Source organism: Echiichthys vipera (assembly GCF_963691815.1).
Source record: "Echiichthys vipera genome assembly, chromosome: 14".
NCBI lineage: Eukaryota > Metazoa > Chordata > Actinopteri > Perciformes > Trachinidae > Echiichthys > Echiichthys vipera.
The window spans coordinates 12,861,934-12,884,032 of NC_139839.1; the positions used below are offsets into that span (position 1 = coordinate 12,861,934).

Below are 22,099 nucleotides of genomic sequence, written 5' to 3' on the forward strand. Positions count from 1 at the left end.
GAAAATCAATACTTTCATACAGTCTATCTTTTAAGTAAAATATAGCTTTTAATGAAAATTCTACATATTCAACCTTTAATTTATAATGATATGATAATTAATTACGTATTTAAACGCAGCATATATTTTATCACGTCCATATTCATGTACACCTAACGATTAGATGGGCAGTGCCTTGCAACCTATCCACGAACATGAACAATAATTTGAGCAAAGGCTACGTGGGGGCCAGCGGAACCTTTGTCCGTCAGAGAGGGGAAGACAAAAGCCGCCGCACAACCGCTTCTCAAGCGGAAACAGAACGTTTCTAACACGAACTGGCAGAAGGATGCACATGGGTTCAGTCTGCTGGCGGGGATTCATAAATACGGCTCTGCGTGTATGGATTTCGTCGACCAGACTCGTAACATCAAATATAATTTAAATGTGATCTCGGTACGTACAAGATTTTATTCACGAAAACGGAAAATGAGACTCGCGACTGAAATGAATGAAGGGCTTTAGGCTAATACGTTAGCATGCTAGCCTCCAGTAGTCAGGTCAGTGCATGTAGGCATGGTAATGAAGTTTACCCCGGCATTAAGTTTGACTGTTTTTGAAATAAGTAATAGTGGCGTTAGTGCATTAGTTAGCTAATGGGCAATAGGTGTTGGGCATCTTCTTAAATCATTTTAATAGAGTTAAAGTTGAGTGTACCTCATGTACTGGCCTTCTGAGATGCCTCTTCACTCACTGGTACTGGTTACTTTCCTCTGATTTTAGGCTGTTGATGTTACAATAACTATAGATGTGAAAGATTACACATAATCCTAAATAACTACGCATTTGGACCGGGCCTGTAGACAGATGTGCAGTAGGGCTGGAGAGTATGAAGAATAAAATATCTTTATTATTTATTTATCATAGTTTTTTTTAATCCAGAAATTGATATTTCTAAATAAACATATACCCATACAGTGAATTGAATACCTGAGAGATTAACGTGCTTTATTTTATATTTTATATTCTATATTTATTACTTCTATATCTAAATTCTGTGTTTACATTTTATACATTTGGTGTAGTCTTTCTGTGTTTTCTACGTGTATACATTTATTTCTGCATCCGCTAAGCACCAAATCACCAGGTCAAATTCCTGGTATGTAATCTGTTTACATACTTGATGATAAAGTTGATTCTGATAGATCCAATACTTCTTTCTTTAATATAAATATTAAAGTGAGAGTCATCAATGTTCAAAATCTTGCTTTACAGTTTTATTTAGTCTCATGAATTATATAGTCTTGTGGTACTGTAAAGGGGAGTGCATTTCCATGTACCTTTAATAACTTGTAAGCAGTGAGTAACATTGCCCCATGTGGTGCTGTATTGTTCTCCTCAGCTCCTTTGGAGGCGAGCCGTGGTTGCAGGGACATGGTAATATGTTTTGAATGGCACCGGACAGCCGTGGACCAGAAGAGTAGCGGTGGTTTGCCAATGACTGGTGAAGACACTGGTTTGGGGGCTTTGGCCTCACCACTGGTGGGGTACTTGGGAAAAGTCAGTAGAACTCTTGTTTTCCTCTAGCTGATGTCACTTGCGCAAAGCTGAATTATATTTGAAAAATACTGTGACTGGGCAGTACCAATCCAAATCAAACAAAACACAAATGGAAATCTTTTGATTGTAAAAGGCGAAAGTTTTTGGTTGAAGCATATAACGATGTGTGGAATCAAAGATTATTATGTATGTATGGAAGCATGACCTGCCCTACTGTCTCTGATTGGCTTACTCTGATACTCTGATTCAGCTCACAAGGCACCAAACTGCTACAGGGGTGCCATACCATAGTTGACTCTGAATTGCTGGTGTGTGCTGTGTGTATTCAGTGTGGATCAAATGACCATGTCCTGATTGTGTGGCTTTACAAATAATAAAAGTAATCTAAACCTCACCAGATCAATCAGCGGCAGAGAAGGGCGGGTCATGACTTTGCCATCCTAAAAAAAGGTGTACTTGATACCTACTGATATCGATACTATTTCACTTCACATGTGCAATTCAGCCTCACTAAACTGTTACTCACACTCATATTGATGAGCAGAAACCTGAGGCCAGGTTTAGAGAGGGGAAATAAAGCAAAACCGGACAATTTCAGTTCTTATTCTTACTTCTTTGCTCCAAATGCAAGGTAAAGCAACAAAATATTTTCTTGGTTACTCTTATGCATGTGTACAGATGAGTATTTAAATGTGATTGGGAGAATATAATGCTGCTGTCTACTGGAGAAATTAAAGAGATGCTGAACTATGGCAGAGAAGGCAGCAGGAAATAATCCATCCAGCTGATGAAAAGCTACAGTATGTAGGCTAAAAGTGTTTGTGCCTGAATAGCAAAAACTAGATGTAAGTTTTGTTTAGCTCTGCATGTTCTTTAAAACTGTTTGATAACTTGAGTTTGAATATGAAATGGTCTCTTTATTAATACCATGTTTCTGTGTTTTGTTTTTTAAAACAAATGTTTTGATTGAAGGTTCAGGAAAGAGCTGCTTCACTGGAGCATTGTCCCTGGTGTACTTCGAAGGGCTTGACCTATGCTCTGCGTTCTTACCGCATCAATCTCCAGGAGTCTATCACGCTCTGCACGAACCCACAGGTACGTCCCAGTACTGCTGTCGTTCAAACACACACCCAGCTGAACAGCCCATTTCACATTTATTTTTTGCTTTCTGCCATGTTAACCTTTACATATCCATTCCCACTTAGTGCCTTTTCCCTCTGGTTAGCCGGCCCTTGGAGGATGTTTTGGCGAGCTTGGATCCCACTGTTGGGAAGAAAAGGAAAAATGCTGTGGAACTGGAAACGGAAGAGGCTATTGAACCTGTACACAAACGCCTGCGATCAAGTGAATGTGACAGTCTTGGGCAACAAAGTATTCCAGACACACTCATCAGCAAAGCAGATCATGGTGCTGTGAACGTTGTCAGTATTGGTCAACATGCAGCGACCCATACAGACAATGAAAAAGTAAATGGATACAGTGATCCTCCAGTTGCAGAGACAGCAGGACAGGAGTCACTACAAGATGAGGATGACGGTTTTGCTCCTCCTACATGCTCGTTACCATGCCTGCAGTGCTCATCAGAAACCTTGTTGACTGCCGATGGGGAAGAACCTGCGCCCTCTCCTCACCGCAGTGCTTTTGGTACATCAGAGGCAGAGGAAGGCTTCGGGCAGGTTAAGAATCCCCCTGAGGTGCTGAACAGGCGCTGCACTCCGGATTCCAATCAGTCTTTTTTCACAAATGGGGACAATTATTCAACTGAAATCAATACTCCATCGCCTCAGCACAATGAGCAGACCTCAAGTACGCAACAGAAATCCCAGACTGCAAACAGCGTCACATGTAAAGACATAGGAGGCATCAAGTCTGAATCTGGGAGTTTGTCCTCTGGTACAATAAAGGAGTCAGATGAGCTTGTTATTGTCCCGAATCAGCTTTTCTGGAGGAACAGCGATAACCTGTGTTGGCTGGACTCGACACTTGTTGCTTTGGTAAAATGCAAAAGCTTGAGAAAGCATAAACCTAAAGACGAGCCTCAGCGGTCGTCTGTCTGGCAGCTGATGAGAGGATACGAAGATGTTTGCGCTGCCATTCAAATCCATCAACAGACTGGCAGAGGTAAGTTTAAAAGATAATCTATAGTATGTCTGTGAGTGTAATGTAACTTCAACAGTCTGTGGGGTATTTTCTTTTGAGGTAGTGCATCTACAATCAACAGAAAGTTAGTCATATGTTATTTCCCCTTTGCTTCTGTTGCTCTTCTTTGTAAACCACTAACTATGGCTGCCACCTCTTAGTCGGTAACTCAATAAAATGCCCGTTAATGCTTTTTTTAAATGCTGAATAACTTATTTTCAAGAAACCTATGAACACATATCTAGTAAACACGAGATTTAAAGTGGTGCTATTTGCATGATTTTTTGTAGAGACTCTCGCCTTTACACATCTATCAATTAAATCAACTAATCAATTAGTCAACTAAGAATTTCTTAAATTGAGGACAGTCTTGTAATGTCACTTACAGTGCTGAGTCACCCGTATCTTCTCTTTTTCTGCACCTCTAGTGGTTAGTTGTCAGTTAGTTATTTAGACTTTTGTTAGTTTGAGTTGTACAGGTTTTAAGATATCCATCCCTGAGCTTTCTTCTGTTTGTGGAGAAACAAAACGTTGAGCATTGAAATATTACAGCAGTATATTTATTTTCCTCCATTGTACTGGGATTGGGAACATCAAAATCTGGGCACATTGCTAGATACTGCAAGGGTTAATTGAGAACATGTTTTTTGTGCTTTGGGTGGACTGGCCCTGGCATGTTTTTATGAAATGAAAATATTTTGGACTAGCCAAATATCTTATTGCCATCTGACTGGGAAAAAAGAACTGCTAACCATCAGTGGGAAAATGCAAATCCCAGGACTAAAAGCATTTTAAAGCCTCTGAACACCCACCGATTGTTTTCAATTAATCTGGCTGATCAGACCTTTTCAGGGGGGGTGTACTACGAAGTGCGCTGGACATACCCAAGGGTTCTTTTGATAATGGGGATCGACAAATACGGAACTCGCAATCAGAGTTCATTAAAGAATTAATTTGTCACTCCAAGGTTTCCGCTTTAGTTTCAATGCGCTTTCTCGTAAAAATTCTTGTATACTCTTGTTCATGCCTTGTCACTTCTCGCCTCGATTACTGCAGTTCTCTCCTCTCCGGTGTCACTCACAAATCCCTCCATAAACTCCAGTTAGTCCAGAACTCAGCTGCCCGCATCATCACATGGACCCCATCTATCCACCACATCACCATACCATGATTTGATAATCTAGCTGGGTTTCACAGCTAACCCAGGCTTTGAGCGCAACATACGTTGCTAACCCAATAATCCAGCTTCGTAGTACACCCCTCAAGACTGTGTGGATGCCCTTATTAACGCTGGCCAAATAACGCCCTCATGCTTATTGGTAGATGGAGATTTGTGACTTCATAAATTCCCATCAGAGCTCCGCCCACCTTCAACCCCAGGCAGAGGTCTAACTAGCCAGAATAACTGAAAACACCTGTGCGGGCTTATTTACTGGTAAATGTTTATTTTGTTTGTATAATATACAGTAATGCATTCGTGTGTGTTGTTTCTGTTTAGATGGTGTTGTAAGGTTGCCACATCATGTGCTGCAAAAGGCCAATGCAGACCTACTGAGTCTCAGGATGTCCGCCTTCAAACTACTGCAGCCCAAGCTGCATTGCAAACTGGGTAAGCTCAGTCAATGAAGACATAACCTGCAAAGCTGAAATGCATTCAGTATGGAGGAGTGATGTTTGTTGACGTTCTGAGTTAATGTCTGTCTCCATTGATCCACGCTACTTTGGGTCAGCCCTCAAATTTTAAACTATCTGTGCAGGTTGCAACTTCAAGAGTCTGCGTGGTATTCAGGCCAGTGGCAGTCAGAAAGTGTTGTCCCTATTTAGCCTCTATGTAGAAAAAATGGAATAAACAACAAATTGCCCAGAAGCATGATGTGTCTTTAACTTAGCTGTGGTTTCATACCAAAGGACCGTGGTGTTTTAGCAGACTCGGTGGAAATCGATCAACAGACAGGCAGAGCACGTCACTTAGATAGCCCGTTTGCTTTTCTGGCTGTAAATGCAACTTTCGAGTCTAATTAAATTTCCCCCCGCTGTAGCAATCCGCAGACAGAAGGGAAACGACAGGAGAGTGAAGGGACAGTCAGAGAGAGTGCTGCAAGGAGAAAACAGCTATTTCTAAGCTCCTCCCCCTGCTGAGCTCCCCCTGTCATTGCCTATTTGTTGCAAGGCTGTTGCGCCTCGACAGCGCCGAGCTGACGTCTGTGTGAACGGGAGAGCCGTCAGGGTAGAACGACGCACAGCAGTGCTGCGCGAGTTGGCCCACAGTTATAAATAACTTACAGAATAATTTGCAATAGTCTATTGTCTCTTTCCCTGTCTCATTTCTCTCACTCTCCCCTCTCAAACATACACAGGGATGCCACTGCAGTCCGTCTGTCCTTCTTTCTACTGACAACTGTGCTACTTAATCTGTCAAGTTGGCGGTTTTTGGATTGGGTTGGGTTTGAGCAGTTGATTGGCGGTGCAGATCGGCTCACACACACTAGACGCTGACGCCTCTTTTGCTAACCAGAATGCCGCTGCTGTGTGAAATCACAACCTAGGGCGTCGTACCTTCATTGTGGTGCTGTTGCAGAATTTCTGTGTGAAAAGGGCTTTTGACAGAATCTCGTTCATAAATTTAAATAATATTTAGCACTCTGCTATGTTCTTATGTCAACGCTGAGTAAAACATGTATTCCAAAATGGGGGTATATATCGTGATTTATTGGGAGAAACCGGGCAGTTCTATGTAAAATCAGACATTCAGCATTCCTGTGTAGACAGAACAGAGATCTTCCATAACACTTTCCGCCACTGCGACAACAATTCAGCTGAGTTTGGCAGCCAAATCAGGTTCCTCAGATGGAATTATGCGGGATCATCCCTGTTTCCTACCTGATGGGTATTCACAGTTCGCACTTGTCCTATTCAAAATACATTTTTATTACATGAGATGAGAAAGGCAAGAGAAGAAATTTCAGTTGTGTGCCACGTTGTTTTTCCCTTTTTTTATCAACTTAGTGCAAAGTAGTAGTCATAATTTCACACTTGCCTGTTCTCCTTATATTAGAGTACATTGATAAAACAACACAAAAAAGTGCTTATTGTAAATAGACATTGATCATCTGAGGCAAATTTATTGGATACAATTTCATGAATATGGACTTTCCTTTTAGAGATAGGATAGGCAAATATGACCTTCCCACACAGCTGTAGACAAGTGAATAAATAAAAAGAAATAAAATATTTATTTATATTTATATAGTAACTTTTTCTCTACTCTTTCAGCGCTGATAAGAGCCCAGTTTTAGTTCAGGAACAATATGCAAATTGTACCGATCTCTACTGTGAGCAAAAGAGAGACGTCTGAGCAAATGTTTTACAAACTCAACAACACAGTGCTCCCAGGGCCCCTCAAGCCTTCTGTTCATGAATATTACATTTCATAATGCCTAATGCCACTGCTTTGCCAACAGATTACAGCGACAAATAGAACTATATAAAGAAGTAGCCTGTCTTGTTTTGGCAAGTTGATTCTGCAAAATGTAATCACGTGACTTATAGACAATGTGAACGGCTCCATATTGGATTATCAGAACGCTAAAGACACCTTAATGTCCTACTTGATGTATTGAGCTTTATGTTTTTTTGCACTGTTGAGAATACAAAGCAAGAGTCAGTCTTGAATTTCAAAGCAACTATTATCACCTGATAACATGAACTGACAGGTTTAGACGTGCAAATCTTGGGTTTTGATCTGCTTTATATGAAAGTGGGAAATCCTGCTTACTGGCTGTTGCTTTTTGCCAACTGAAAATACAAGGGGATGGGCAACGATAGTTAGGGGGGAAACAATGCACGCAGTTTAAGTACAGGTAGAAGAGAAACACTATTCATTTACAGGCGTGCAGACACATGTGGTGTCGAGGGGGGGAAAAAAAGATCCACAGATTCAATTCTTTAAAATCCCCTGCAGTTACTTGTGACGATGATCTAACTGCTGCATGTTTGTGCTTTTTCAGGTCAGAGGGAAACTCCGGTATTCGCCATGCCGCTTCTGCTGAAGATGGACTCGTGGGCGGAGCCTCTCTTCGAGTCGACTTTTCACTGGGAGTTCAAGTGCAGTGAATGCAAAACTGCCACTAAAGAATGGTAGATGATGAAATAATAAGTTGCTGCACACTTGACTTGCTTCACTCGAGTGCTTGTCGTTTTGCTTTAAAGAGTGAATGCACAGAGAAAGTTATCGTGCTGGGAACTAATGCATCCCACACCAAAGCAATTGGATAAGGCCCAACTCTGCCTCGGGATTGTTTTGAGAAGGAAATAGTTGTACTGTGTAATATTTTCATCTATTTAATTGTCTTTAAAGTCACTTTCTATCAAAGAGTGAGTTAAAACAATGGTGATTGATCATATGACCCACTAATGAAAGCACTTGAACTTGCCTTTTATTCTATTTCTGTGTGTCTGTGGCGACATTCCTGAGCTTGATGTAAATAGGCCACCATGTTAGTGACGCTGCTGACAGCGGCTGGTCTGCCGGCTGAGATCATCACTAACCAGATATGCTGTGTTCACTTGTAATTGGAAACTTTCAACTTGAGACATGCTTGTAGTAAGGATAGAAGTATAATAGGATCGTGTGCATGTGTGTAAGAAGGGAACATATAGGGGACGGACTGGAAGTAGAGTGGTGAATGTTTCAGTAAAGTTTACAAAGGAGCAAAAAAAAAAAGATAAAAAAGGTCAACAAAGTGAACCGGTTGGGCCGGCAGACCAACCACATTCAGCAGCGTCACTATCCCACAAATGTCTCCACAGACACGTAGATTGGAATACTCCGCAAAAAGGCAACAACTGCTTTCATTAGTGGGTCATATGATCAATCACCATTGCTTTAACTCACTCTTTGATAGATAGGAACTTAAAAGACAATTAAATAGAAAACAAATCTTACAGAGTACAACTAAGTTTTGATAAAGGAAAAAAAAAATTATGATTCTACCTCCTTTCTTGAGGGGCTGCCATGATGGGATTGTCATTTCTGTCTAGGAACATTTGATTTCATTTTATTTTTAGGATTAAAGGATTATTCGTTGAGTGCCAGACAATAGTGAAAAATGTCAATCACAAGCAAAGTGAGCATATTTGAGTACAAATTAAACATGAAAACTAGCTAAAGTTACATCATTAATTTCCCCTAGATTGTTGGGCGACTTGGATATCAACAGGTTTATGCACAAAACATTGCAGACCTTTTCAAGAAGGCGGTCAAAGGAATGAAAGTGGCTCCTATTTTGCAGGGCTGCATGTAAACAAGAATCTTGGTGGATCATAAACATCTTACTAAGAAATTGTGATTTTGGAAAATTAAGGTCAAAACCTTATTTTGTGAATATTTACGTGTTAAACAATCAATTTACTATACACAAACTAGTTTCTTTTTTCCCCCACTACGAGGACAGGCTAAACCCCATTTATCTGAACACAGTGGCCACATTGCCATGACACAGACCTGGGTTCAAACTAAAATATCTTTAATTGGAAACGGGATTAAGGGGATAAACATTTAGGAAACTAATTTGGTGGGTGGCTTAGACGGTTTGACGTACATTGTTGGTCTTTCTTAGTTTTTCGTCAGTTAGGAACAGTCACTGTTACCGTGATACAGTACAAGTTCGACTGGTTGTTGGCATATGTAGATGAAACTAGAATACAAGATACAACTAATAGCCAGTACATGCTGACATGTGAATAAAATGTACAAATATTCTCATAACACATTCTCCTCTTATGTTAAAAGTATAAGTCATGAACGTGTTTCTCGCTGTGCTTTTCAGGGTTATGAAAACTCTCCCCACCTTCACAAATCTTTTGCCAGAGTGGTGCCCACTTGATGCAGTGCACTTGGCCCCGTGCAATGTGTGCTGCCAGAAGAATCAGAGGAGGACTATGATGCTGGAGAGGTAAGAATTACCTTTAGGCCCAGATCAGACAGAGTTCTGTCTGAGGACCACCGTTGGAATTTGCTTCAAATCCAGCCACCATTTGCAAAGTAATCACATCAGTAATTACATCTACTGTTAGGAAATTATTTAACTTGAGCTGTTGAAGCTCAGGGGGTAAATTGATATATCTTTTTAACAAACACCATTAGCTATTGAATGATTACATACGGACAAAGTGGCTTTCTCATCCTCCAAATTAAGTTTTTAATGATTATTTAAAAAAAAAAACCCGTAGTGCCAAGTCCAACAGAAATCAGCAGGATAACTGAAACGTCTCTACAGGACACGGTAAGAAGCTGTGTGCCTCCGCAGCCACACAAAACTAGCCAATTAAGTTGAGTTGTGTGCCTACAGGTGTTGAGCCAAAGCAATATCTGTCCGAAAGTGGTGTTAACTGATTACCAGGGTGAAGGAAATGACCAATTATCACAGTTGAAATTGTCTGTAATTAAAAGAAATCTGTATTTTCTTTTCAATGTCCACTATGAAATATTAAGCGTAACATCACATATCCAACATATTATTAAGAGTGTCCTTCTTGGGCCTTCTTTTCTCCTTTATTTTTTAACCAAACTTTTGTTTTGTGTCTTGTTTAGTGTGCCTCCGGTGTTTGTGCTGCACTTTGTTGAGGGGCTTCCTGACAACGATGTCAAAATCTACACCTTCACCTTCAAGGGGAAACGCTACTCCGTCACCACTGTCATACAGTACAACCATCGACTTAAACACTTTGTCACCTGGATATGTAATTCTGATGGTAGGTGTTTTATGTGTAATTATGTGTGTATTGTAGTTTTATTACCTGATTTCACTGTTGTGAAATGTAGGTAGATAAATAAAATAATTGGTCATTGAAGATACTTGAATATATATATCAGGGCATATATATATATATCAATTCAATTCAAAAAACTTTATTTGTCCCCGGGGGGCAATTCAGGGCACACAGAGCAGCAAATAACGACAGTGCAACTATACAAAAACATTTTAACCTATCAACAAAATGAAGTGTAAAAGAAGAATAAGTGTCAGGATGTTAGTGTGTTAGTACAGGTTAGAATCCAGTCACAGAGTTAGATACGATATATGCGCTGATATACACTCATCAGCCACCTTATTATGCATACCTGGTGCTTAATAAAGTGTCAGTGTGGTCTTCTGCTGCTGTTTCTATCTGCTAGAAAGTAGGTGGTGTTCTCCTGCATTCCTCTGTTGTAACCAGTGGTTATTTGAGGTACTGTTGCCTTTCTATCAGCTCGAACCAGTCTGGCCATTCTCCTCTGACCTCTGGCATCAACAAGGCGTTTGTGCCCACAGAACTGCTGCTCACTGGTTATTTTCTCTTTTTCTGACCATTCTCTGTAAAGATGGTTGTGCGTGAAAATCCCAGTAGATCAGCAGTTTCTGAAATATTCAGACCAGCCCGTCTGGCACCAACAACGATGCCACGTTCAAAGTCACTTAAATCACCTTTCTTCCCCATTCTGATGCTCGGTTTGAACTGCAGCACATCCTCTTCACCATGTCTACATGTCTAAATGCATTGAGTTGCTGCCATGTGATTGGCTGATTAGAAATTTGCATATATATATATATATAAGAATTGAAATTTAAGTTATTTTGATATTTTTACTTAATTTTAGTAGCATTACTGTCCCGCTGTTTGCATGTTTCCAGCTGTTGCCTCATTGCCTCACACCCTTGCCTGCTAGTTCTTATTGTAAAAATTCTTATCGTTGTAACAACAATTAACCTTGACCTGTGTATCAAACTATGTAGTGTTGGGTCCTTAAATTTGATTAAATTAATTACTTGTTAGTTTTATCTTTTTAGGACCATATTTAGTCCTAAGATGATGTGCTGTATCCCTGTGTTTTTACATGGATAGCTGAACTGAATCAAAACTTTTGCTTCTCTGTTAGCTTCTTTGCACTTTGTGTGAAACCACAAACACTTCAGTTGAGTCTCATGAAGGCTGATTTTTATCTTCCTCTACAAGGTAGTTTGCCAACAGCACATTCTGCTGGACAATTCATGCAATGTTAAACTGCGGAAGACTCCAGCCATTCAGAGCTTGTTGTCATTGTCATTTATAGATAATTTATTCTGTGGCCTATCAAGTGTGGTTTTTATCAATTTATGATTATAATTCTGCATTAGGTTTTTGCAGCGTTTGTGTTCTTTTCTATGTGCTTCTGCTTTCTTGGTTTCAGGGAAAAAGATTAATAGTCTATGGGAGGTATTTTCCTTTTTTTATTCTAATAGTGTATTGTTGTATCTGTTCCTGACAGGAACATGGCTGGAATATGACGACTTGAAACACCCGGACTGTAAGAGGCACCAAAAGCTCCCGGTCCCGGCTCAGGAGATGCACATCGTCTTCTGGGAGGAGGAGGAGGGTCAAGAGTCTCCTGCCTGTTCTCCCTCCAGCACATTTTCTGAATCTGCCCTCGCTAAAAATCCAATTAAGCCCAGTCTAGGGGATAGAGACTTACCAGCAGACGAACTGTGGGCTTACACTCCCCAACAGTCCCTTCTAACGCCTAACGACAACATTGTTGATATCTGTGCACTTGCATTATCTGAAGACAGCAGCGGCGTCATGGACACAACGGTCATGGACACAACGGTCACGGCCAACGTTGATACGTCAATAGGTTCCACAACGCTGCTCGATGCCTTCGAGGGCCTTTCTCACAATGACATCATTACACTCACACTGGTGGAAATGAAACCTGATTCAGAAATGAAGCTTCCAGATGAGACAGAACAAACTGAGGATTTGAGTGTTCCGAGCAGGATTGAAAAAATTGTCTCTACACCAGATAGCTCCTCCGCTGTAATCGGCAATGAAATGTCTCGCAGCCCTGACGTGGAGCTCCCCACCACTATAGATTCTGCGGATGGCTCGTCTAGTGATCCTACATTTGTGCCAGGTGGCAGGAGAGGCAGAGGGAGAGGAAGAGGAGCTGGCAGAGCCAAAACCGGGAGCAAACAAACAGTTAAAAAGGCAGCCGCATCAAAAGATGCTCCGCTTATTTCATCACCTGCATCTTCGGGGCCTTCCAAAGCGATCAGTAGCAAACCTAAGATTGCTGCTTCTGCTGCTCAGGATGACACACCATCTGTTGAAACTACACAGCAATCCTCCCCAGTGTCCTCTACAGATGCCTCACCCCTTTCCATTGCTCAGAAAAGTCCCCCACTGCCGTGTCAGAATGCCCGCTGGTCCTTCCTGCTCAGCAAACACCCACTCAACCACGCTCACAAGCCCATTGCTAAACTCGTCCCGACCCACACGCCCACCTCGCTCCCACAAGCAAAAAAGCCCCCTCCTCCCGCTCACTCTACGCCCAACCCGGTGAGAAGACCGCAGACTCCTGGAGCACTCTTCCCTAAACCACAGCTCAGGTTAGAGGAGAGCAAGGGTCTCCCACTAAAAGCTGCAGAAATGTACGGTGGGTTCGGTGCAAAGAACTCCAAGACCCAAAGCCCGCTCCCACCTCCTGCGCTTCTCAACGGCAGATCGAATCTGTCTCAACCCATAACTTCTAACCGCCTTGCAAACACTACAGCGGTGTCTGGTACATCGCTTCCTATGCCTGGAGCCAAGCGCCTCCCTGAAATATCCTCCTCAAAGAAACATCGCAGCGAGCCCTCAAAGCTTCCTCCGGGTCTCAGCGACACAGAGGCCCTCAGGTACAAGCTGATAAAGAAACTGAAGGCAAAGAAGAAGAAGCTCGCTAAGCTAAATGACATGTTGGGTCATCAGGGCTCCCCTAACACCGTCACCTCCAGCACCTACGACGGCTCAGTCTGTGACGACCTCTCAGACCTGCTCTCGCCAGCAACCACAGCCAGCAACCTTTCACCAGACAGCACCGGCTTACTCGAGATGATCGCCAGCGGGCAAGATGGAGTCAACCAGATGGACTGCGGGGTCGGTGTGGTCGGCGCAGTGTCGCAGGTGAACGCGCCCAACACTGAAAACTTCCTGGATGAGTTTCTCTCGCAGGCTGTGGCTCAGAGACCAAGTGAGATGGAGACCGAGGCGCTTGACTTTTTATTTGAGTCATGGGGTGATGGGTGATTTCTGCCAGCTCCAAACACGGATAACCACAACCGTGACTTGGTATCATGAGGAAAATCTTATGAGTCAGACGGGTCAGCCAGTTCCAAGTGAAGAGTTTGCAAGTTTAAACTAGTGAAATCTCCGTGTTTATGTTGCTGTTCATTTCGATGGGTTATTGAAGTTTATATACATGTTAAAGGAATACTTTGCTATTTAAAAACCAGCTCTGTGTCATAGCAGTGTGTGCAGATGAATGGTGTTTGGCTCCCCTCTGTGGAAGATATGCCCACAGTAGAGCAGCGCCCATGCGTCAAATGACAACGCGGTCTCAGCAGACTCTCAGCAGACCTACCACCGCCATGCGCTGCAGCCATAGAGGGAAGCCAAACACCCTTAATCTGCACACAACTGCCCACATTGGCATGCAACAGAGGGAGATTTAAATCAGCAAAATATCTCTTAAACTGTTGGGACGATATTTGTAAACCTTAAAATTCTTTCTGTAAGTTTGGCACTTTGAATGTAAATATATTATTTAACTGCACTGTACGAAGAAATCATGTTTACAGCCAAAGCTGTTTGTTTGCTCTGTTTTGTTATTTTGAGAAATTAACTGAAATACAGTTGTTTTTTTTAAAGTGTTTAATAAATACTTTAGATGAATTAAGATGTTTTTTTTGTACATAAATGTTATTAATTTGACATTTAGAAAAATATTAGAATAAAATATTTATATTTAGGTTTTTTTAAAGTCACTGTTAATACTCTTTTGAATTTATACAAGCACCTAGTTACGTGGGAGACACAGTTTTGCACATAATACAAACTCTCAACAGTTCTTCAAAGTTAAAGTACTGATCAGCCTGAGACTAGCTGAGAGTGAAACTGTTACTGATTATGACATATTTTAACTGAAGCATTAATAGTCTGGTGAAAGTAACTAAAAGCATAATCAGTTTAACAAGGAATATTATATAACAGGATATTATATATGTATATGTTCAGCATTGTTTCCCAATCAAACATGCATTTATTACTAAAACATCAACCTCTAACAATGTGCTGATATCAGTGGTAATGTGCTGAGAAAAATATTACAACTTAAGCTGAGAATTAGCAGTAACAGTTGAGTGACAGAAAGAAACGAAAAAACATGTTTGTGGTCAAAATATGGAAGTTGAAAATGCAACTTACTAGACAAATTGAGAGTGTGGCTTTAAATATGGGAATAGACGATTGCAACCTAAAAGAATCAGGAAATGGAAATCTTCCTTTTCATCGTTAACAGGCAAACATAATGTCTCATTGTTCTATATAATTAGTATTTGCCAATGATAAAGTTTAACACAAGGTGTTCAGTATTTGCCACAGCCAGGCGAACAAGCATGAACTAAACTAAATGTATCTTTAATGAGACAACCTGCATTACATCCAAATTACATTTGTCTTTCAGAACAAAATTAACAGTCGCATGCAATTACTGAGTTAGAAGTTTGATTTGTTTGCCTGAAACCATACCCAACATTAATCCATGCTGTCTTCCATTCAGCTACAGCCACCTGGTGGTCGTTGTGTTATTAATGTAGCTCCCTGTATATTATTTAACGCGAATAATTATTAATTAAAGACACTGAAACGAGCTTTACCACGCCTCATATGAAGACATATGTTACAACAGAAGCAAAAGTGTTGTTCCCATACCGGGAGTCGAACCCGGGCCGCCTGGGTGAAAACCAGGAATCCTAACCGCTAGACCATATGGGACTTATGTGCAGGGGACGTCAAAGCGTGATCTAGTTCTTGTTCCTGTACTCCCAACACATGAACAGTATCGCATTTCTACGTTGCTTGCTTACTGTACCAACTCCTAGTTTAGCTATAGCATTTCTCCTTTTGTTTTTCTAGGTAACGATATAGATTTTTAGTGTTGCAATTAATTAGAGAGAATTAAAGAGATATCATAAATCGGTGAAATGTTCTATAATTTAATTTAAATAAAATGTAGTGGTCTGCCAATTTATAATCGTATTCCGGTATTGTGTCTTTAAATAATGAATTAATAAAAATGATTTAATTTGGATTTGGTTTTATTTTTTTAATTTTACCGTTTGCATTTCTCTTTTAATTAATGCCATCCTTTGCTAGCCGATAATGAATCCACTTATAATATCTTTATATTGTGTTACAACTGATCTTAACGGAACACAGTGAAAGTATAGGGAGGAGGTCGTGGCTCTAATGGGATTCCTTACATCAATATAGGAGAAAATAATGAATAGGCCTACAGCTTTCTGTGTAAACTACAACATCTGTTGGATTACATTGTGGAGAAATGACAGTAAGACTATACAATCACTGCTGCATTACCATTCAAAAGCACATGCAGGTGCTGTTTGACTGCTGATAGGCCAAGTAGTTGAGACGGCTTGTAAATTCCCTATGATTGTCTGCACTAAATACCTTTTTCACAGCAGACTAGTGGTGGAGAGTAACATTTACTCGAGTGTTGCATGTATGCACCTGCTGACTCACTTGTCTTTTACTACAATATTGCATGTTACACGAGATTAAAGGCTACTTCTCCTTCTCTACATTTGACAGGTGAATTTTGTCCTCCACTATATTTTTTTGATACAGTTACTAGAGCAACTGAGTTACTTCGCAGATCAACTCTACCCTGTGTGACACACTTGAAGTACACTGTTATGTTACCTATGCACCTATGTTACATATGTTACCTTCTACTTTTATGAATGCACGTATTTCACCTGTGGAGTATTTTTTATAATATGTTATTGCTGCTTTTATTTAAGTAAAAGATCTCAGTATTTCTTCCAACACTGCAGCAGACATTTTGGCCTTGAAAGTAAGAGCACAGGTGTAATTAATAACACTTAGGAGCTATTGAATGTTAACACCTGGGTTTAAGCTACAATAAGATGCCTACAGCCAAATGTGTGCTGTAAAAAAAGCCTAGTCATATTTAACCAGTCCTATCATATTTTATATATTAACACATTTCCTGTGTATTGGTCTTGTTTACTTGACAGAAATACTACCCCTCAAAGAGCCTCAAAGAGTATCAAAATACAGTAACCGCGATGCAAATTTAAGCATATGCATGTGTGTGCAATCTCTCCCACAAATACAGAGGAAGTATTGTTTGCACCCCTCTGTATTAAGTCAAAGCATAATTTACATAAAGAGGAAGCCACAAACTAGTGTGTATGTAGGATGGAGGTGGGATGGGGGAGGTCATGATGACATAGAGGGGCAGATCAGGTATATAAAGGATTGTAAAGACGCACAGAGAAGCTCCTCCATCAACCTGCTCCGACTGATCTCAGGTCATCATGGACATCATAGTGGTGGAAAACATCTACCTCCTGGTCATCGTCACCCTCATCAGCGTGCTTCAAAACGGTGAGAAAAAAGCAAGAAACATTTATAATAGTTTTTTTTAATTAAAACTCTGAAACAATAGTTGAAGAAATGCAGTTAAAGGACTTTGTGATGATAATAATGATCTCTGTGTTTACAGCTTTCTTTGCCCTGAAGGTGGAGAAGGAGTGCAGCTGTCAAAATATCAACACAGCCGCTTTTGAACGTGTTTCTTGTGCCAAGTAAGTGTCATTTCATACTCTGTTTCTCTGGTAATCTAATGTAACATATGTCACTGAAACAATGAGATTTCCGTATTTTTTGTTTCCTTCTATTAACGCTCATAAACTTTCCATTTGGTTTTACATTTCCCTGAATATTGCCTCCATTGAGAGGCCGTCCTCATTTGACTGAACACTCCCAGATAGGGTTGGGGAAAAAACTGGTACAAAGCTCATTTGAATGCTTGCTGGGAAGTTAGAAGAGTTATTAGGAAAACATTTACTCTTCCAGCCTCTCAGGGAGATGACTCATCATCCTGTGTTAAATTTAAAGGAGTCTGTGGACTTTATAAACCGGTGTCTTGCTCTGTTTCTAGTTTCAGTCCAGGGATCGTATGCAACATAAGAGCCCGCTTGTTTCTCAAAAAAAGGAAACATTTGCACTGATTGCAAAACCGCTTGGCACATAAGCTTTTACCAACTCAAGAGTACATTTATCTGACTACTTAAGAGTCCTCAGTTCAACAATCAAACAAACAATTACTCCATTTATTGTGAAGTCTACAACTGTTTTGTTACATCTGGATTTGTGAGATTGTAAGACACGATGAACCTTTTTTTGATTTAAATGTGATTGTTGCCGAACAGGAACAGATAAACAGAGATAAATATAGATAAGTATAGAAAGCAGAAACAAATAATATGAATTACATAAACTAAAATAAGAATATGATCAAAATAAAAACCGCACTAATAGCATGGTAAAGTGAATTGTGCTGATAAAGTGACACTGGTGTAATGAGCAGAGTAAAGAGGTGTATGAAACCAGTGTACACCAGACTAATATATGATTAAGTAATGGTACTTGGTAGTGATTTCTGTATTAATATAATATAATGTAGTGCAGGGATCAATTTAACATTAACACAGTACACAAAGTAGTATAATATGAAGCATAGTGACATGATGCATAGTGTAAAGTGAGATGTAGTAATATACAAAATAGTAATAGTATAGTATAACCTTATAGTTGTAGTACAAATATGTAATAGCCTAGTCTATAATGTAATATGAATTATTTCACATTCTAAAGGTCAAACCATTGGCTATTTGGAAAAATAGTCAACAAATAATCTATGATGAAAATAATCACAAGTTGCATCGCTGCAGAGAATAAGGCATCATGCTGCGGCACACACTTCATCTCTTAACTGTGTTTCAACAACCAGGGCTACAGCTTAAAATTCAAATGCAATATTTGTAACTGGCACGACGTCTCAGTGTTCAGTCCAGCCGCTGTATTAACCCGTGAGCAACGATGCACTTCCTGTTTTCAAAAGGACACATTAACCACATCCTGTATTGGAAGTAATGTGAGGTAATGTGAGGATTTCAACCTCTAATAATGTGATGCAAACATTCGGTGACAGTTTACCGTCTTTGTAATATCTCTTTTTAAGGGTTTTAGAGGTACAAAGAGGTAAAAGTATCCAGCAAAAGAAAATTGAGAAATGACAAATCAGCTTGTGACCCTTCAGATTGATCTTGGGGTCCCTTGTAGGGTCCCAACCTACAGGCTGAAAACCTCGGATGTTTTTTTTTTGTTTTTTTTCTTATATCTCTCTTTACATGCGTGAGACTGGAAAAGGTTTGAGGGACATCATGGCTCTGTGCAACACATTGTACTGATTATTGCAATGTATTGCAACAGCCGGTACGTGCCGACTCTGAGTGGGCTCAGTATTTCCTGGCTTCCTATTTTAACTCAGTGTCTCCAGCACTCAGACAACCACAGTGGGTTTTCTAGCACATGCACTGTTTTTTATTTTTCACAGCCACTCCTGCTCTGCAGATTCAAAACTTTTCCAGTCACAGAAACAGGGGCTTTCTATCAGTCTCCGCACTATCTGTAACAGTTGTCCGATTGCGCCATATAGTTTCTACACGAATGTGACTTGAAATGTGCTAATTACACCTTTTGCGTATCTTCCAGTCGTAACTGCATGGACGCCTACCCCACTTTCCTTGCAGTGATGTGGTGTGCCGGTCTGTGCCTCAGTCAAGGTAATCATTAATCACTTACTGCATATGACACGACACACTTTTGTCCTGTAAACAGAATACACCCACACACAGAGTTCTTTAGACATAATTTTATGTCTAGATTACTTATTCCCCTACAGTATTGTCAAGAAGCAGCACATCTAGAGCTACACCTGTTTTAAAATTAGTATAATTACACTATAATCCAATTTTAAAAAGTATGTGGACTCTCAAGCACAAACCATATGAGCATTAATGTGCTGCTATAACAGGAGAAGGATTTCCTCAAGGTTTTTGAACCCGGCTGCAGGGATTTGCTCTCATTCAGCCACATGAGCATTAGAGATTTCAGGCACCAATGTCAGGCCCGGCTCACAGTTTATCCAACAAAAAATACTTTTTAAAAACAAGGAGTCTCTAACGCAGACTGCCTAAAGCAAGAGAGGGGATTTCCTACATAGCCAACACAGGCACGCTCGCCCTCTACCATCTGTTTTATGAGCTTTACTGACTTATAAGATAACTACATAAACAAAAACATCACATGATAGAGGCACGCTACTTTGGGTAGTTCAGATTAGACTCATGTTAAAAGGGTTTTTGTTTTGTTTCTGGTATAGCTTTTATGTATATATTTTCTTTGTTTAATGCAAGAAAGGCATTAACATAATGTTTATTTATTGTTTCCTACAGTGTATTGAATCTTATAAGTTACAAATGAGCGAGAATAGACTAAACTTAATCCTGCATCAGAAAAGTATGCAGTCAAAACAACCAAAGAGCTCATAGGACAACGGACAAGTGAGAGTAAAACTATTACTCCGTTATAAAAAGAAGCATATAAAGTTGATATGATTGATAGAAATGTTTCTGATGCAACATGCACAGGAAATGATCTGCTCAAAGTTCATCCATATCGCTCGTTTTACACAAACCTCCTGCAGTTATTGTCTTTACTGTTTTAATAACAGCTTATAAGTTGTTCTGTAGCTCCATAATAATAAAAATTTAAAAAAAAGGGGTTCCTTATGGGAAAAGTTGGGAATGAGAATCAGTTTATGCTGCATCTTTATGATTTATTTTGGTATCATGAAACCACATGGTTATACACAGTAGCTGATTCAATGTTTTTTTTTATGTCATCTGTTCAAAGCTCCTGCTGCCTTTGCTGGGATCATCTATCTTGTAGTCAGGCAGAAGTATTTTGTTGGATACATGGGACAAACCTCTCAAAGGTAAATAAACAACAAGCTATCTATGTTGTGCGTTTGTGTTTAGAGGTATGGTTGATCCGATGTGTTTTTTCACATTTCTTCATAGCACCCCAGGCTACCTGTTTGGAAAACGCGTCCTCTTCTTCTTGCTCCTGATGTGCGTTGTTGGCATCTTCAACTACCTGCTGGTGCGCTCCTACGGCACCAAGTATAAGGAGCAAGTGGAAACCATCACCAGCGCTGCATCTGCTCTTCTCCTCATCCCTTAGTGCAGTGTGTGTCACGTAATGACTTCTCCCTGCTTTTATCCTTTAATTGAATTAAAACTCTGTTCTCTTATTTGGTTTAAAGAGCATTTTATTATGTTTAAGTGTGGTTAAAAAATATATATTTATAAAAACTTCTTAGAAACAAATGTCTACAAACTTTCATTCTGCAGTAGCACCGACTCAACCACTCATACAACAATCAAGTGAGGTAAACCCAGGTTTAATAGAAAAACAATAACCAATTTAGACAGAAAATGGCTTTATCTTCCATGGCATTATTTAAATTACATACATGTATGAATGGGGATGCTTTTATCAAAAGCAATTTACGAGAACAGCATTCAACCATGAAGATACACCCACACACGCATACACAACATCAAATTCAAATTAAAGTGCTACATGTTAGAAAGCAGACAGAGAAAGGCTGCTGTTTATTTTTTTTTTTTAAATGAATGGGCCAAGATGCCAGCTGAACAGGTGAGTTTGCAGTCTGAGGCGTAGGATGTGTATTGTTTCTGCTGCCCTGATGTCAGTGGGGAGCTTCTTTCTACCATCGAGGATCCAGGACGACAAACACTCGAGCATTTTGTCGAGCATTCAGAATTTCCTTGTCAGTCCTTGTCTGTGGTTTGCGCTCACTGAACAGATGAAAAATCTGGACCCGACAGCGATTATAACGCAGTTCCTGCAGTTCCTGCAGTTCCAGCAGTCCCAGGAGCAAGGTCCTTCCCCTGGCAGGTTACAACCATCTGTTGATCAAGAATCGTTCTTGAGGAACAGACTCCGTCCAAAACTGAGTGGATTAAACTCTTTTCTTTCTTGCTCTCCATCCACTGCTGGCTCATGTCAGTCTCAACTTTAAAATGTGCAGAGAAGACAAGTTAGAAAAGTGCAAACTGACAAATACAGAGAAGTTAAAGTGATAAGAAGAATAAGAACAAAAAACTCACATTAAATTTTCTTTTACTGAACCCAAACCAGTGTGGGAAGTCAAAGAGGGCGTCGGAGTAGTATTTGAGGGTGAAAGAGGCGTCTCTCCACACAGGTTTGACTTTTAGTAACTTATCAGTTATGAGGTGGATGTTGTTTGCTGCCCAGCTTTCCATTACTTCAGTGAAGTCAATCTGATATAAGGAAAAGAGTCACTTTCAATAAAACAAAACACAACTTCTGAGATGTACTGAACAACTTGACAGAAACATCCTGCTTGCCTCCACCCTGT

General features: G+C 40.2%; 3 protein-coding genes across 3 annotated transcripts in view; 2 read left to right on the forward strand and 1 right to left on the reverse strand.

Moving 5' to 3' along the window:
* Positions 1-309: 309 nt before the first annotated feature.
* On the forward strand, positions 310-14,403 carry uspl1 (ubiquitin specific peptidase like 1). The gene is made up of 9 exons (XM_083926772.1): positions 310-435; positions 1,382-1,539; positions 2,512-2,634; positions 2,745-3,660; positions 5,177-5,287; positions 7,686-7,815; positions 9,507-9,632; positions 10,271-10,431; positions 11,966-14,403. Exons 2-9 carry the CDS (start codon positions 1,414-1,416, stop codon positions 13,762-13,764), a joined length of 3,492 nt encoding a protein of 1,163 aa, XP_083782898.1. The 5' UTR covers positions 310-435; positions 1,382-1,413; the 3' UTR covers positions 13,765-14,403.
* Positions 14,404-17,070: 2,667 nt separating this feature from the next.
* On the forward strand, positions 17,071-20,874 carry alox5ap (arachidonate 5-lipoxygenase-activating protein; the record flags this gene model as incomplete). Its single annotated transcript, XM_083927448.1, has 5 exons — positions 17,071-17,169; positions 17,288-17,369; positions 19,342-19,412; positions 20,545-20,626; positions 20,712-20,874. The coding sequence occupies exons 1-5, from the start codon at positions 17,100-17,102 to the stop codon at positions 20,872-20,874; spliced, it is 468 nt and encodes a 155-aa protein (XP_083783574.1). The 5' UTR covers positions 17,071-17,099.
* A 153-nt stretch (positions 20,875-21,027) lies between these two features.
* medag (mesenteric estrogen dependent adipogenesis) overlaps positions 21,028-22,099 on the reverse strand; it is a 1,878-nt gene continuing 806 nt past the window's right edge. The window contains exons 3-5 of the mRNA XM_083927533.1: positions 22,089-22,099; positions 21,828-22,001; positions 21,028-21,733 (exon numbers count right to left, since the gene is read on the reverse strand). The exon at positions 22,089-22,099 is cut by the window's right edge and continues 105 nt beyond it. Coding sequence (XP_083783659.1) covers positions 21,719-21,733; positions 21,828-22,001; positions 22,089-22,099 — 200 coding nt within the window. The 3' untranslated portion in view covers positions 21,028-21,718. The remainder of the gene's footprint in view (positions 21,734-21,827; positions 22,002-22,088) is intronic.